The sequence below is a fragment of the Myotis lucifugus genome, unplaced genomic scaffold (assembly GCF_000147115.1).
Source record: "Myotis lucifugus unplaced genomic scaffold, Myoluc2.0 scaffold_626, whole genome shotgun sequence".
NCBI classification, from domain to species: domain Eukaryota; kingdom Metazoa; phylum Chordata; class Mammalia; order Chiroptera; family Vespertilionidae; genus Myotis; species Myotis lucifugus.
Window position 1 is genome coordinate 348,048 of NW_005871674.1, and position 16,322 is coordinate 364,369.

General features: G+C 42.4%; 1 protein-coding gene across 5 annotated transcripts in view; it reads right to left on the reverse strand.

Annotated features, from left to right (window-relative positions):
- Positions 1-5,695: 5,695 nt before the first annotated feature.
- Positions 5,696-16,322, reverse strand: part of P2RX7 (purinergic receptor P2X 7) — a 43,278-nt gene continuing 32,651 nt past the window's right edge. For all 5 annotated transcript variants that reach the window (XM_023746088.1, XM_023746087.1, XM_006104986.3 and 2 more), the window contains 5 exons: positions 14,092-14,182; positions 12,326-12,391; positions 12,101-12,238; positions 9,432-9,533; positions 5,696-7,458 (listed from right to left, as the gene is read on the reverse strand). In XM_023746088.1, the coding sequence (XP_023601856.1) occupies positions 6,961-7,458; positions 9,432-9,533; positions 12,101-12,238; positions 12,326-12,391; positions 14,092-14,182 (895 nt within the window). In that variant the 3' untranslated portion in view covers positions 5,696-6,960. The remainder of the gene's footprint in view (positions 7,459-9,431; positions 9,534-12,100; positions 12,239-12,325; positions 12,392-14,091; positions 14,183-16,322) is intronic.

The window sequence follows — 16,322 nt, forward strand, 5'->3', positions numbered from 1 at the left end:
ATTATGCTGAGTGAAGAAGCCAGACACAAAAGGTCACTTTTTAAATTTTTTAAAAATGTATTTTATTGATTTTTTACAGAGAGGAAGGGAGAGGGACAGAGAGCTAGAAACATTGATTAGCTGCCTCCTGCACACCCTCCACTGGGGATGTGCCTGCAACCAAGGTACATGCCCCTGACCAGAATTGAACCTGGGACCCTTCAGTCCGCAGGCTGATGCTCCATCCACTGAGCCAAACCTGCCAGGGCAACTTTTTAAATTTTTATTGATTTCAGAGAGGAAGGAAGGAGAGAGAGATAGAAACATCAGTGATGATAGAGAATAATTGATTGGCTGCCTCCTGCACACTGGGGATTGAGCTTGCAACCTGGGTACATGAGCTGACTGGGAATTAAACATGATCTCCTGGCCCATAGGTCAACGCTCAACCACTGAACCACATCAACAGGGCTAAAAGGTCACATCCTATATAATAAAAGCCTAATAAGCTAAGTGTCCGGTCATCTGGTCATCCGGTCAACCAATCAAAGTGTAATATGCTAATGATATGCTAAGGCTGCTCAACTGCTTGCTATGACATGCACTGACCACCAGGGGGAAGATGCTCTGACTAGTAAGTTAGCTTGCTACTGGGGTCCTGCCAATCAGGATGAGCCAGACACACCCTGGAGCCCTCCTGTAGTCCCTCCCCAGCTGGCCAACCTCCCGAATCCCTCCCTGGCCCCAATTGTGCACCAGTGGGGTCCCTCAGCCTGGCCTGGACCCTTTCACAATCCGGGACCCCTTGGGGGATGTTGGAGATCCCGCCAGCCAGGCCGAGGGACCCCACTGGTGCATGAATTCATGCACCGGGGCTCTAGTATTATATAAATTGTGTTTTTTTGAAACATCCAGAATAGGCAAATCCACAGAGACAGAAAGCAGATTAGTGGTTTCCAGGAAAGGAGGTATTGGGACTGATTGCTAATATGTATGAGGTGTCCATTTGGGGTGATTAAAATGTTCTGGAAAATTTAGATGCAGAACTCTTGTGAATACACTAAAAGCCACTGAATTGTACACTTTAAAAGGGCAGATTTGATGGTATGTTAGTTATATATAAAATTTTAAAAAGAAACAGAGCAGACAACCAGGTTCTCAGGGGAAAAAAAAGAAGTACATACCACAAAATAATGAGCCAAACCTGGTGTTCTTTCTTCATAGGGGAAAACCTCAGGCCCTCACACAGAGTATTTTTATCTTAGATAAAGTCCTAAGTCTGGCTTATCTGGTGTCCTTGGTTGCATGTGAAGCCAGTTCACTCATGACAATGTTCTCTAAAAACTGCCCTTCCTCACAGAGATGGCCCCAGCACCCATTTTTATGCTGTGACCTTATCAATTGAACCACAAGAGTAACCTGACCCAAACAGAGTCAATCTGATGGTCTCCTTTGGAAGGGTTGCAGTGGGAGAGAGGAGGCGCTTTGTTCTCTGCAAGTGACTAAAACTGAATTGAGTAACCTCAGGAGTTGTGGCCGAGTCATCTATTTTATTTTGTTATTTTATTTTTAAAATATTTTTATTGAGTTTATTTATTTCAGACAGGAAGGGAGAGGGAGAGAGAGATAGAAACATCAATGATGAGAGAGAATCATTGATCGGCTGCCTCCTGCAAGCCTCACACTGGGAATCAAGCCCACAACCCAGCATATGCCCTGACCAGGAATCGAACCTGTGACCTCCAGGTTCACAGGTTGACGCTCAACAGCTGAGCCACATCGGCTGGGCAGAGTCATCTATTTTTTTAAAAATGCTGATTTTAAAGAGAGAAGAAAGGAGAGAGGTACATCAATTTCTTATTTCACTTATTTATGCATTCATTGGTTGATTCTTTTATGTGCCCTAACCAGGAATTGAACCCAGAACCTTGGTGTATCAGGACAATGCTCCGACCAACTGAGCTACCTGTCCAAGGCCGTGGCAGAGTCATCTTGGTGGAGAAGCCAAGGAGGGGAGCCTGCAGGATCAAAGAATGACGCAGATGGGCAAAGGAACACAGAGGTGAGAGTAAGAAAATGGCCTCTTTGGTTTTTGCTGAGTTTCTACTTCCTGGTTCTGCCCCCTTTGTTCACCTTTGCCCTTAAGATACCCCATGACCTTGTAATAAATGTACTTTTTTTTTTTTTTGAGCTGGTACGCTTCTGAAAGTTGGAATTGAAAATACTTTGGTTATGGTGCTAGGTTCCAAGAGATGAAAGATATACTGTCACCAGTAATGTGGGTGTTAACTGTTTGTATGAAGGCAGCAAATTAGAAAGAGGTGGGAGGCACTGCCTGAGGACACCAGTATTAAGAACAGCAATAATAGCCCATTAAGAGAAGTAAGTCCCTATAAAAAGCAGAGCTGAGAACTCCAAAAAGCTCTTCAGTCTGGGACCATTTAGTTGAGAGGCCAGCAGTGGCCAACATCGGTGTGCCTTAGGGTGTCATTTGGTTATAGCATGGTCAAAATGATGTTTGTCACAATGGCCTTGAGCCACAAAAGGCCAGTCAGATGAAGCAATATTCTTTGATGAAATGAAAAAATTGTTTACATTAAATGTTCAGGCATTGAAAGATGTAAGATTCACTTACCTGGCACAGATCTTGTGAAATACGTCATTGTATAACTAACAGATTCATGTGGTCCAAATGTACAATTACATATACCTCTAGAAATAGCTCATCTTCTAAATGAAAAACAGGTTGGTTGCAAAAGTGAATAATGATAAATTATTTTCTAATTTTGTTTTTGCTTTCCCCATGTAATCCTTGAGGCTGAAGGAAGCTGTTATAGAACAGAAAAAAAAACCTGACTCTAATCTAAAAGGCCATATGCTGATCACAGATAATCCTCTGTGCTATCTGCTGCATCAGTGGGTCTCAAACCTGTCAGACCCAATGTCCCTTTTAAAATAAATATTTTCTAATATCCCTTTAGTAGCCCCGAAAGAAATTAACATGGAATATAATCTACCTGCACTCAATTAAATATGCATATATGTAAATGTATATATGTATTTGGTTTGCATATTCATGATGATTAATGATGTTGGGCTTTTCATGTGCATATTGGCCATTCTATATATCTTTGTAGAAATTTCTGTTCAGCTCCTTTGCACATTGTTAATTAGGTTGTCTCTAAGTTATAAAGATTCTTTAGCTGAAACCGGTTTGGCTCAGTGGATAGAGCGTCGGCCAGTGGACTGAAAGGTCCCAGGTTCGATTCCGGTCAAGGGCATGTACCTGGGTTGTGGGCACATCCCCAGTGGGAGATGTGCAGGAGGCAGCTGATCGATGTTTCTCTCTCATCGATGTTTCTAACTCTCTATCCCTCTCCCTTCCTCTGTTTGGCCCAAATCTGCCATTTGGCTTTGGTTTTGGTCTCAGCCTTCAGAAGGCCTACTTCAACATCAGTTCTGACCGCTTTGAACTGGAATGTGATCAGTGACTGTGGTATCACCTAAGTAACCCTCGTTTCTAATCAGAGTATCAATGTAAGTGATTGAATTCGGCCTGTCATTGGGATTTGTTGTTAAAAGTGAATATGTGGATATTCACTTTTGAATGTAGGTGAACATTCTAGTTGTAGCTGAAGGGGGAAAAAAAACCTCCTTAAATTCTTTATATGTTGAAATTCTATCAATAGTGTAAATATACATTTAGATTTATTATTGCTAAAATAAAATAATAATTGGTTGGATACTTACTTTCAAGAATAATAACTAAGAACTTTCAAATGACTCAATAGAAAAATCAGTGGGCAGACTATTAGGAGAGATTTTTGTTGGCTAGATAATTTAAATAATAATAAAGGCATAAAAGTATTAGAAATTTAAAATGAGTGGAGAATCATCTTTAACTTGTCTCTTGAAAATACTCAGAACATAGGTTCAAGCAGTGCACAAAGCTTGGGTTTGTGGGGTTGTTTGAGTGAAAATACATCATCATTATCAACCTAGTTTTCAAGTACAGAAGTTGAAGAGATCCAAAGTCTTTACCATGGTCATGTATCTAAGTCGAAGTAAGGAATGGCTGGCAGCATCACTATCAACAGTATCCTGTTCTGAGCAGCCAAAAAATATCTGTCAGGTTCCAAAACACTTTCATTACCCTAGAAGGAAACCCCACATCATTATGTAGTCACTCCTCATTTCCCCTCCTCTTCAAGCCTTTGGCAACCACCAATCTGTTCTCTATTTACATGGATTCACCTAGGCTAGATACTCTGTATAAATGGAATCGTACCTTTGATCTTTTGTGCCTGGCTTCTTTCATTTAGCATAATGTTTTCAGTGGTCATTTACGGTATAGCATGTGTCAGTGCTTCATTCCTTTTATGGCCAAATATTTATTCCACTCTATGGATATTCTTTATTTTGTTTATCCATTCATCTGTTGATGAACACTTGGGTTGTTTCCATCTTTTGGCTGTTGTCAGTAATGCTGCTATGAGCATTTGTGTATGGATAGCCATTTGAATCTCTGCTTTCAGTTCTTTTGGGTATATGCCTAGAAGTGGAATAGCTGGATCCTATGGAAATTCTGTGTCAGGAAGTGGGGGCACAGACCAAATATATATCTTATGTCACAGTGCCTTAATGAATATATGTATACTTATACATATATATCTATATATATATCAAATGAATGTGTCAGTGAACAGGCTAACTGTGATTGGTTATATTCTGAGAAAAGGAAGGAAAAGAAACACTTCAATAATCATGAATTATACATTATTTTTTATTATCAAAACAGTCAGGTTATGACAGCTACATTGCCAAGCTAGAATTAGGAAGTGTTTTAAAAATGGTTTCATCCAAGGAGATAAATGCAAGTTCATTACCTCTTCTGCATGAAATTAGTGTTACAAGGAAGCACATCTCTGATATAGAGATGAATCAGTGAGTATTGTGCAGTTACCATTAACAGAAGAATGGATTGAAGTACAAGAAGACAGGTCCTACAAAATGTGATTCTCCTTGGTGTGCCTTTGGCGATGACATTATTTTATGTAGGAGCCTAAACATAAAAATTCAAACATGATGCATGTCTTTGTAGGAAGTGTCAGACATTTTACACACTGTTGACGTCACACATCACCCTCTCACTTTAAGCATATGTGGGGAAAGGGAAGGAGAACAGTAGGTGGATCCAGTGATTATCTGTCACCCCAAATTCTACCTCTATCTGGGGCCTCCACAAGGTGACAGAAACTCATCAGGAATCAGGCACCAAAAAATAAAGGCATAAAGACTCAGAGGCTATCAGAATGGAAATCTGTAGCTATTAATAGAATTCTGGAGGAAGAATCTCCACTCTGAAGAAGTCATATATATAATCTACTTTTTAAAAATATACTGGAAAGGTTGCAAAAATGACAGTGCAATCTGGCCTAATGAGCTTGATTCCTGAGTTGAAAGCCAGATAAAATCCTGGATCCCAAAAGAAAGCTGCTGTTTTTTAAAAAGTATCAAAAATGGTAAATCTTAGAGTATGTATAAAAAACCTGACAGATCCTTCATTAGTCATAGTGTTGAATAGTGGTCTCTATTTATTCTTCACAATAGTTGTTTAGAAATAGTCGATTCTAGCACCAAAACCATGAAAAGGAAATCCTGCAGGAGGATCCTAGAACCTGGGACTGTCCATTTGCATATTTTTAGAGGCTGATAAAGGTTTGGGTATAGGTTGCTTTTTGAGTAGCATCCAGACTGCATCTACTTTAATTGGATGCAAAGCTCAAGACATTAAAAGCTTAAAGGCGGCCTTTTCCAGTTCTTAACTGCACTGGTTATTTCCAGTCGTAGAAATGTAATGCAATTGAAATGTATTGGGCAGCGTGGCAGTTAAATTGGATGGATTCCAGGGCTGGGCTGGTGAGTTACCTGATTCCATCTGCAGCCCTCCTAGAACTGCTGAATGGGAACCTAGGCTCCTAAGGAGCTCCAGAGGTGGTCCAGGCTCCCTGAGACCTTTAGGACCAGGGAAGGTATGGGCTGAGTCTATGTCCCTAAGAGTCCAGCTTGCTCTCTTGTCCCAGCTATCTGTTGCTATAGAACAAAGAACCCAAAACTTAGTGGCTTAAAACAATATTGTTCTGTGCATTCATGGGTCAGCTCTCACTTGGGGTGTCTCATGAAGTTGCAGACATGTGTTAGCAGGCTCTGGAAGGGTCTAAAGTCTTCTCTCCCATGCCTAGTGACTGGGCTTATATGATTTGAAAGCTGGGACTGGTCAGTCATCTCTCCTCTCCACATGGTTGCTTGGGCTTCCTCACAGCAGGGCTGTCTCAGGATAGTCAGACTTTTACCTGAGGTCTGGCTTCCTGCACAGCAAGTGTCAGGGGACAGGGAGTGGAAGTTGCCAGCCTCTTAAGACCAAGACCTTGAAACTGACCCAGCATCACTTTCACTATTGGATAAGCAATCAGAGCTGCGCAAGGGGAGGAGACATAACCTTCAGGTCCTGAGAGACAAAGGCCAAGGAATTTGTAGCCACTTTGAATCCTTCACGTTCTCTAACCAGGACTCAAGACCCAAAGAGTTTGTTCATAGTTGGACATTATCCTAGTCTGACCTTATAATGAGTTGCTTTGTATTCATATAGCTCTCTGTGCATTAACAAGAAAGCTTGTATACACTGTCTCAATTTTCCTCCCAATATCTCTGTAAGAGAGTAGGTTGAATCTTAAGGCAATTGAGGTACAGAGGTTAAAGGCCTTAGATCACACAGCTTCCCAGGGGCAAAATTGAGACAGACGTCTGAATCTCTCCACTCTCAGTCCATGTTGAGGGATTCTGGCTGGTTTGTTTGTTTACCCGGGTCTCTCTGCTCTCTGACACATGCAGAGTGGCAGCGGAGGAAATCTGGCCACAGATCTTGGCTGCTGAAGCTCGGGGTGCAAGCAGAAGTAATTTGCTTATGACTGCTCTGTTCCATCAGTAAGGACTCTTGAAGCCACTGTACTGGCCTTCACTCTTGGGAAACTCTTTCCGGATTCTCCAGCGGCAACAGCTGGGCAGGATCGCAAAGTCAGCCAGGTCCTTGGAGCCGAAGCGCCAGGTGGCATAGCACCTGTAGGCGCAGTGCCGCAGCTGGTTGTTGGTGGCATCCGCATCCAGCTTCAGCAAGGGCTCCTGGTAGAGCAGGAGGAACTGCAGGGCACGTCTGGACAGGATGAGCTGCTTGAATGGCTCTGAGGTCGTGATGCAGACACCTGGCTTTTTCCGACAGCACAGCTCCTCCAGGCATTGGTGACTCCTGGGGAGTTGGGATGGGAGGCAATTTCCGCACTGGCACCAGCTCGGGCTGCTGCTGGATCTGGGTGTTGCCTCCTCACTAAGCAGCTGGATTTCCTCTGGTTGCCCAGGAATGGAGGGTGCGTCTTGGAGAGACAGGGGCAGCCTGGACAAGTCTGTGAAGTCCATTAATGGTTTCTGGAAAAGTCAAGTTTCCAAACCTATCAGCAATGACAACCCCTAGAGTTCTGGGTTCTTTAATTTCATTATTAACTCACAAAATTACATGTAATATTACATCAGTACCGTGTGTTAAATGTATGTATCAGGACTGTGATAGTCTTTTACGAGCATGGCCTCATTTAAGCTTTCGAAGAATCTCATGAGTTGTGTCCTTATCTCCATTGCACAGATTTAGAAAGTGAAATTCAGAATAGCCAGGCCTCAGTGCAATTATCACCTCTCCAAAAAGAGGCTGACCACCCAATCTAGGTAATGCCCCTCCCAGGTCATTCTCTTACTAGTATTGCACCATGAGATTCTCCATCCTAGTACTAATTGCCATCTGAAAGGATCTTTTTTTTTAAAATTTTTAAAAAAATATATATATTTTATTTTTTTAAAATATATTTTGTTGATTTTTTACAGAGAGGAAGGGAGAGAGATAGAGAGTTAGAAACATCGATGAGAGAGAAACATCGATCAGCTGCCTCCTGCACACTCCCCACTGGGGATGTGCCCGCAACCCAGGTACATGCCCTTGACCGGAATCGAACCTTGGACCCTTGAGTCCGCAGGTTGACGCTCTATCCACTGAGCCACACCGGTTAGGGCTAAAAATATATTTTATTGGTTTTTTTTACAGAGAGGAAGGGAGAGGAATAGAGAGTTAGAAACATCGATGAGAGAGAAACATCAATCAGCTGCCTCCTGCACACCCCCTACTGGGGATGTGCCCGCAACCAAGGTACATGCCCTTGACTAGAATCGAACCTGGGACCCTTGAGTCCGCAGGTCGACGCTCTATCCACTGAGCCAAACCGGTTAGGGCTGAAAGGATCTTTTTAATTAATATGTTTACTTGATGATTCTTCTGCATGAAAGTGGGGTCCCTGTCTGTTTTGTTTATTGTCATATCCCCAATGCCTAGGCCAGTACCCAGCACACAGTAGTCAGTAAATATTTGTTGACTGAGCTGCTCTCCTTTTCCACCAGGCTCCCTCTACTGGCAAATCCCTTTGTTGTGCTTCAAGAGAAATGGTCATCATTGCCATCATTTATAAATGTCTACTCTTTGGGACATATACCTTCATTCACCAGACAAAGTCTGAGTCAAGTACCTTAAAAGTGAATAAGTTCTCGTACATGAATGTTCACAGCAGCACACCCTGGTTTCAGACATTTTAACCTCCAGAACTTTGATACAGGCCATTCTGTCGTTTTTTAAGCTACTTAGTTTGTGGTAATTTATTACAGCAGCCATAGAAAACTAATACATTAGTGAAGATGTCCAACAGCCTGAACTTCTAAGGAGAGAGTGAATTAGAACACCCACTTAGAGAAGTGTCTGGTAGTAACTCCTAAAGCTGAATGTATGCCATATGTTCAGGTGCCATATATTTACCATAGGAACATCATTGGCATGAACCCCAAAGGGAAACTACTCAAATTTATCCGTCAGCAAGAGAAAGGGTAAATAAACTGGATGTTTATAAAATAGAAATTATACAACAATGAGAATGAACTATTGCTATATGCAACGTCATGGATGACTCTCATAAAAATAATGTTCAGTAAAAGAAGCCAGGCGCTCAATAGAATATATGCTATAGGATTCAAATTTTATAAAATTCTGGAAGAGGTAACCACCTGAAACTAATATAATATTGAATGTCAACTGTAATTGAAAAGTAAAAAAAAAATTTTTAATTCTAGAAGAGGTAAAACTAACCGTTGGAATAAGGGTGGGTAGTGATAGGGTAGAGACATTAATGGGACTTCTGCAAGTGATATTCACTTTTTTCATCTGTGTGCTGGTTGCATGTGTTTGTGTTTACTTTGTTAAAATTCCTCAAGTATGATCTGTACAAATTTCTAGATGTGTTTATATTTAGTAGTAAGTTTTCTTTAAAAAAAGAGAGAGAGAGAGAAGACTAAATGTTTTAACTTACTGGGATTTCTTTGCCTTTGACATTTTGCAGACTTCTCCCAAGTAGCTGCTCTTCCACCATCCTAATATGGAATTCATCCACAAAGGACACATATTTTAATGTCTAGGGAAAGAAAGTTAAAAAATTACTTCTTTTTTCGTATAGAATTACTTAAGAACTGAAAACCTGGACTTATCTAAAGCAAATATTATTCCCATTTAGCAAATGGCAAACTTTTAAACAAGTTAACCAAAAACTCTTGCTAACCAAGAATGAATGATTTCTGAGTCTAAAGGTGAATCCAAACTGGAACCCCATACACCTTAATTTGTGGACTTAGAGTGTCCACAACCTATTGCCTAATGTTTATAGGCCCCCAAGAACTATGTAAAATTTCTTTGTTATATTTCCTCAATTTAGGCTACTCTAGATTGACTATCCTCAGAAAATTATACTATTGCAACTTAAATTATTTATATTTCCATTAAGTTTCATTCCATCTTGGGCCATTAGTGATTATATCTATATCTTATATAATAAAAGCCTAATATGCAAATGGACTGAATAGCAGAATGATGGGTCTCTATAATGTGCACTGACCATCAGGGGGCAGACACTCAACACAGGAGCTGCCCCCAGCCTGCAGGCCAGCCAAGGTGGGTGCCAGTGGAGGCTCCCTGATTGCCCTGCCTGTTGCCCTGTAGAGGGAGGTGACTGGTGGCCCGGGGTGGGGGGGTGACGGCGAGTGGGCAGCACCAGGCCGGCCAAGGCGGGTGCCAGTGGGGGTCCCCTGATTGCCCTGACAGTTGCCCCACAGATCAGCCCTGATTGCTGGCCAGGCCTAGGGATTCTACCTGAGCACAAATTTTGTGTACTGGGCCTCTAGTATATTTATAAAATTGATTTCAAAGAGGAAGGGAGAAGGAGAGAGAGGAAAAAAAATCAATGATGAAAGAGAACCAACGATTGGATGCCTCCTGCATGCCCCACACTGGGGATCGAGCCTGCAACCCAGGCATGTGCCCTGACCAGGAATCGAACCATCACCTCCTGGTTCATAGGTTGACGCTCAGCCACTGAGCCACGCCAGCTGGGCAATAGTGATTACTTTTAGTTGCAATGATGAATTTTTATTTCAAATTGTATATGCATGTACAATGGACAGTGAATTGAGCATTCAGCTGCCGGAACAGGACTGGGATGTCCTTGGATGAGGGAAAGACAAAGAAACCCTCTGATGTTTTAAAGTTCCAGAGATTTCTTATTGGTTGGGAGGAAATCATGGAGTCAAGTGTAGAGGACCTGCTTAGTAAAGTCCAAATGAAACAACCAAAACAATACAGATGAGCTAAAGTTCCCTTTGACTAGTCCCCATCCCACGCTTCTTTCCAGAAGGGATTGTTATCCCTTTTATTTTTTAAAAAAATATATTTTATTGATTTTTTACAGAGAGGAAGGGAGAGGGATAGAGAGTTAGAAACATCGATGAGAGAGAAACATCGATCAGCTGCCTCCTGCACACTCCCCACTGGGGATGTGTACGCAACCAAGGTACATGCCCTTGATCGGAATCGAATCTGGGACCCTTCAGTCCGTAGGCCGATGCTCTATCCATTGAGCCAAACCGGTTAGGGCTCGTTATCCGTTTTTGTATGTCCAATGCCTTTTTGTATTTTTATATATAGCCCCCCACATATAGAGGTGTGTGTTAATACATGTAGAACTATATAAAATATAGACAAATATATAGAATATATGTGTATGTGTTTGTGCATATCTGTACATGTATAAAATACATAGAATTAGTTTAGTTTATGTATGTAGTTTTTTAACCTATATCATACCATATGTATCGTTCTGTAGTTTGCTTTTTACCTCTCAACAAAATGTATTGGATATTTGAAAGTACCTAAAACATAGTGGTTGTGAACATGGGTTCTGGAACTAGCCTGCCTAAGTTGGAATTTCGGCTCTACCACCTACTAGCTATATGACTGGGCAAATTATATAACCCTCCTATGCCTCAATTTCCTCATCTGTAGAATGGGATAATAGTGTCATCTATCTATGAGGTTGTTGTGCAGACTCAGTGAGTTAATATATATAAAGCACATTGAAGTGCTATATAAGTGTTGGCTATTATTTTTATCTACGTCATTCTTTTAAACGAGCGCCCAACATTCGTTGCTATGTATTTAACCTAGTTCATGCACTGTTCACGGATTGGACATTTGGATAGAAGCACTTTCTTCAGTGACTTGTGCTGTGGTGGACACATACCTGTACACTATACTCCCTGTGTGATCATGTAAGTGTGTCTCTAGGGCACGTGTGGAGAAGTGGGAATGCCAGGCTGTGCAGTATGTCCCATTTAAATGTCATTATACACTGCCAGATTGTTCCCCGAAGTCATTACATGATTGTTTTTGGCTGTGCCCATTTAATAAGTCTGATAAAATTGATAGGTTCCAGAACGTAAAAATTTCTTCTCCCTCTCTTTCCTCTCTGTTTTTGTTTCTATCCTTCCCTAAGACGAAAGGCTTCACCTGAGAAATGGTGGATTGGGGTGGCGTCCAGAGGCTTGTCCACCCTGGGATCACACCTGTGGTTTTGGCCTTATTTATGCACATTTCTCAGTGAGCTAACGGACACCCCAGTGTTTTGGCATCTGTAGACGCAGTGAGCCTTACCGACTTTGGCTCCACAATGGACTCGCACTTCTTCTTGTAGTAATACTCATTGACCGCGCAGCATTCACAGCACTTGCAATAGGATTGACAGGATGTATTCGAGCAAGTGTTGATGAGGAAGTCAATGAATACAGTGGCCTGGGAAGAACCCCGACAAATGCCGTGTTAGTGAAATTTCTTTTTGCCAAAGCGTTTTCATAAAGCATGGGCAAGAGAAAGCCTTACCAAACCAAAGTAGGAGAGGGTGGAGCCGATGTACACGATCAGTGCGATGATGTCAAATTTTCCTCCCTGCGAGCAGAGCGGGAAAGGTTACGTGGCTGAAATTCAGTGCCGTGCTCTTTTGCTCTAACATGTCAGTGTTAGTTCCAGCAGAGGCGGGAGTCTGCCTCTGTGATTCTGACAAATGCATCCAAGGTGTTCACGGCGACAGAGACTGCAGAGACTGAGCACAGGACTCTCATTCATCCTGTTTATCTTCCAAGATGTGCTTGAAAACATGAATGTTTTAAACAAAGAAGCGCTGGAACCCACACACTGAGAGGAGAACCACTGAAGGTTGTTTTTTCATACAAGGTGAGGGTTTCAGAAAAGCTTTACCTAAAAGTGGTTTGAATTTGCTTTGGAATCAAAGGGAAGGAATGTCTGCACAAGGTCTTCCCTTAGGTGTCCTTGTGGTTCTTATTTTCCATGGCCTTTCTACTCCCTCAGCTATATCTGATTGATTCTCATGCTTCTTAGCACCATGCTGCATAAATAATATGCTGTCAGACAAGGTATTGTGGGCATCTGTTGAGTTTTGCATGCCCAGCATCCCCACCTTCCTTCATCTGGAGACAGCACCCCAGTTTTCCTGTGGAGAACTATCTCTGTCCATCCTCAGTGTAGAGGAGGGACAATTCTATGATGTGCTTGCTGTCTGACCTGTGAGCTGGACACTGGCTAGAACAGATTGCTTACCCCAGACCCTTTCCCTTAGAGACTGACCACGGTCTATGTTCATTCTGACATAAATCAGCACCCCTCCCTGCCTCCTGCTACCTGCTGGTTCCTGGAACGGGCTGTCATCCTGACCTCATCAAGCATGTAAAGTAATTTCCCTGGTAGCTGGTAGCATTCATGTGTTAGTACCAGTGACTATTCCTTCTTGCCCTCTATAGTTAAGTGGCTCAGAGGGCCATTTTATCTTGCAGCTGCCCAAGATGCTCCTTATATGTAAGTTTCCCTTAATAAACTCTTTTACCAGAATGGAGTGGACTGGCCCTTTCTTCAGTCTTTCTCTACCTCCAGAGGTAGATTTTCAGTCCCAGGGCTTCCCCCTGGGTCTGTGTGTACTAACACTTGCTCCATGTAGCTTTGGGGAAGGGGCTGGCTCAGAGCTGGTCCAACACCAGCCATTGGGAGTATGGTGTAACCCTAGTCACAGTGATTAGTTGAGGTTGCTAAACTGGTGAGGTATAAGGAGCTGCTTGACAGCACCACACAGAGGTGACAGCAGGAGATGATGTTTAAACAGAGGAGGACAGACGCGATGGAGGGAGGCAGATTCTTGATGATGATGTTTGAGCATCTGGAACTAGCCATGCCCGAAGCCTGTAATGGCTCCTGGACCTTTCATTTATGTGAACTAAAAAAAAAATTTTTTTTAAAGAAGCCTTTTTTTCTAAGCCAAATTAAGTTGTTGGATTCTGTACTAACTACTGTACTTTGCAGAGGGATTTCTTTCTCCTTTTTTTAAGCATCAGAAAACTTTTAAAGTTAAATATTATATATTTTATATATTTTTCTCCCTATCTCCCTCTTGTATTCAACAGATGACTGTTCATGGACAGAACCCCAAAGACATTTCTTCCCCCTCTCTTATCCCACATGTGAGATGCACAGTGCCAGCTAATGACTACCATCAAAACATTCATCTCTTGGGGCACTACAGCGATCATTAGAACATGGTCGTAGGAATGCAAGTGCCAGTGGCTGGGGTAGATACTTACGCTGCCAAAAACCAGGATGTCAAAACGGACCCCAAAGACTTTTATCAGAGTCCGTTTTTCAACATTGTTTTCCTTATAGTACTTGGCATATCTGTAGGAGGAAAAGGATCCACGTTTATAAAGATCTGTCTGAAAGTGCTGGTGTGTTATGAAAAGAAAAACTAAAACAATAGCTGGTCTAGTCTTCCCTCTCTATCTTCTAGCTTCATGATGGTCGGCAAAGGGAACACAATCCTAACCCACGAATCACTCTCTCTGACCACCCAGAACGGAAGCGCCGCTTCCCCACATCACCTCCTCTGCTTCCACTATCACAGAGTGATGAAAAGTCTGCTAATTTTGTTTAAGATGAAAAGGAACAACTTTTAACCAACAACATAGAATAAGCAAAAGGCAGAGATATTAAAACAAAAACACACAAAACCTTAAAGCCATCTGATTATTCCTGAAGAGGGAAAGATAGGTTTTCTAGAACAAAGTGTTGGGGGTGAATCTTAGATACTAATCACTGGGTTGGGGACAGGTACCTCAGCAATCTGTTTTAACCCTGTTTTCTTAGATTCTGTAGGTGTCTATTTGGCAGCCGTTATCACAGGGCCAAACGAACAACTGAAGTTGTTTACATCTCCCCTGCAGTCCAGCTTTTACAAGTGCATGAAAACCATGTTGGAAATTCTCCAACCAATCCCGACTCCATATCCCCCGCCACCTTTTTTGACCTAATTCTCACACATTCAGCCAATATTTTTGCTGCCTTACATCACCCAGGGCCAAGTACCAGACAACCAGAGACCACCCCTGGACCCTAGAGCCCACATTACTCAGACTAGTCAATTCTAAGCTGTTCCCCAGCCCTGCCTTGCCTTTTCCAGGACAAACACAATAAAATTCCTAAGCCATGCTTTCCCCTCCCTCCTCCCTCCTGACCAAACCTGGTGCTCCCCCCTGTGGCCGTGTGTGGCATAGCATGTCCCTACTTTTTGGAAATGTAATAAAATTCTTTCAATGGCATTCACCTATCCTTGTCATCACTTGGTCGTCTTAGAAATTAAGACCCACGTGCAAATCACAGTCACCCCAAATATGCATCTCTCACCAGTGCCACAGTCAGGAAAAGTGGTGTGTTTTATTTTTCATGAACAATTAGGGAGGCGTAAACCCCAGGCCTCAAGAAACTTTTCAATCTGTCCCTCCCCCTGTCTGCCTTTCAGTGGTTGTTTTTAGGCAAGGGTATATGCTTCCTTTCTGAGTTATTAATTCACAATCTATTTACAGGTGTGGGGAGGAAAGACAACAGAAGACAGATGCTCTGCCAGAATACTGTGGTGGTTTTTTTTTTTTAACTCTCAAAATCTGACATTGAGATTGGTTAGGTATTTTTAGGCACTTTAATGAGTTTCCAGCCAGAGGGGTTTCAGTATCTCTACATCTGATTGTTCTCATTCCCTGGCGGTTCTTTCTTCTCCTGTTCTATCCAGTGGCTTGTGTTCTAGTACACAGAGCAAGGATGCATCACCACTCTCTGCCCTGCGGTTGCATTGTCTTTCTATGCAAGTCCATTTGACGGGGAAGGCTAACATCCTACAATATAAATACTTGAATTTCTGCTTTCAAGGTCTTGAGAGAATGATTCTCAAACTGAGGGCAAGAATCACTTGGGAAGTGTGTTCAAAGGCAGATTCCTGGGCCTCAAGCCCAAAGCATGGTTTCAGAAGGTCTGAGATGTTTCTAAGAATCTCTGTTTCCAGGAGAGTACTACAGAGTTCTGGTGCAGGTGGTCAGGGGGCCACATTCTGGGAAATAGTAGGTCCTGGACAAGGATGTCTTTTTAAAAAATTATTTTCATTGATTTTAGGGAGAAGAATAGAGAGATAGAACATCAATGAGAGAGAAACATCATTCGGCTGCCTCCTGCAGCCCCCTTACTGGGAATTGAACTGGTGACCTCTTGCTTCATGGGTTGACCCTCAATCACTGAGCCACACTGGCCAGGCACAAGGATGTTTTTTGCACACTGTCATGGGTTGACCAGTCTCCCCCAGAAAGATATATCCAAGTACCTAACCCCTGTACCTCTGAATGTGAACTTATTTGGAAGTAGAGACTGCAGATGTAATTAAGGACCTCAAGATGAGATCAGCCTGGATTTAGGGTGGCCTAGATCCAATGACATGATAAAGGAGAGGGAGAGTTGAAACAAACACAGAGGAGAAGGCCAATACCACCGAGGC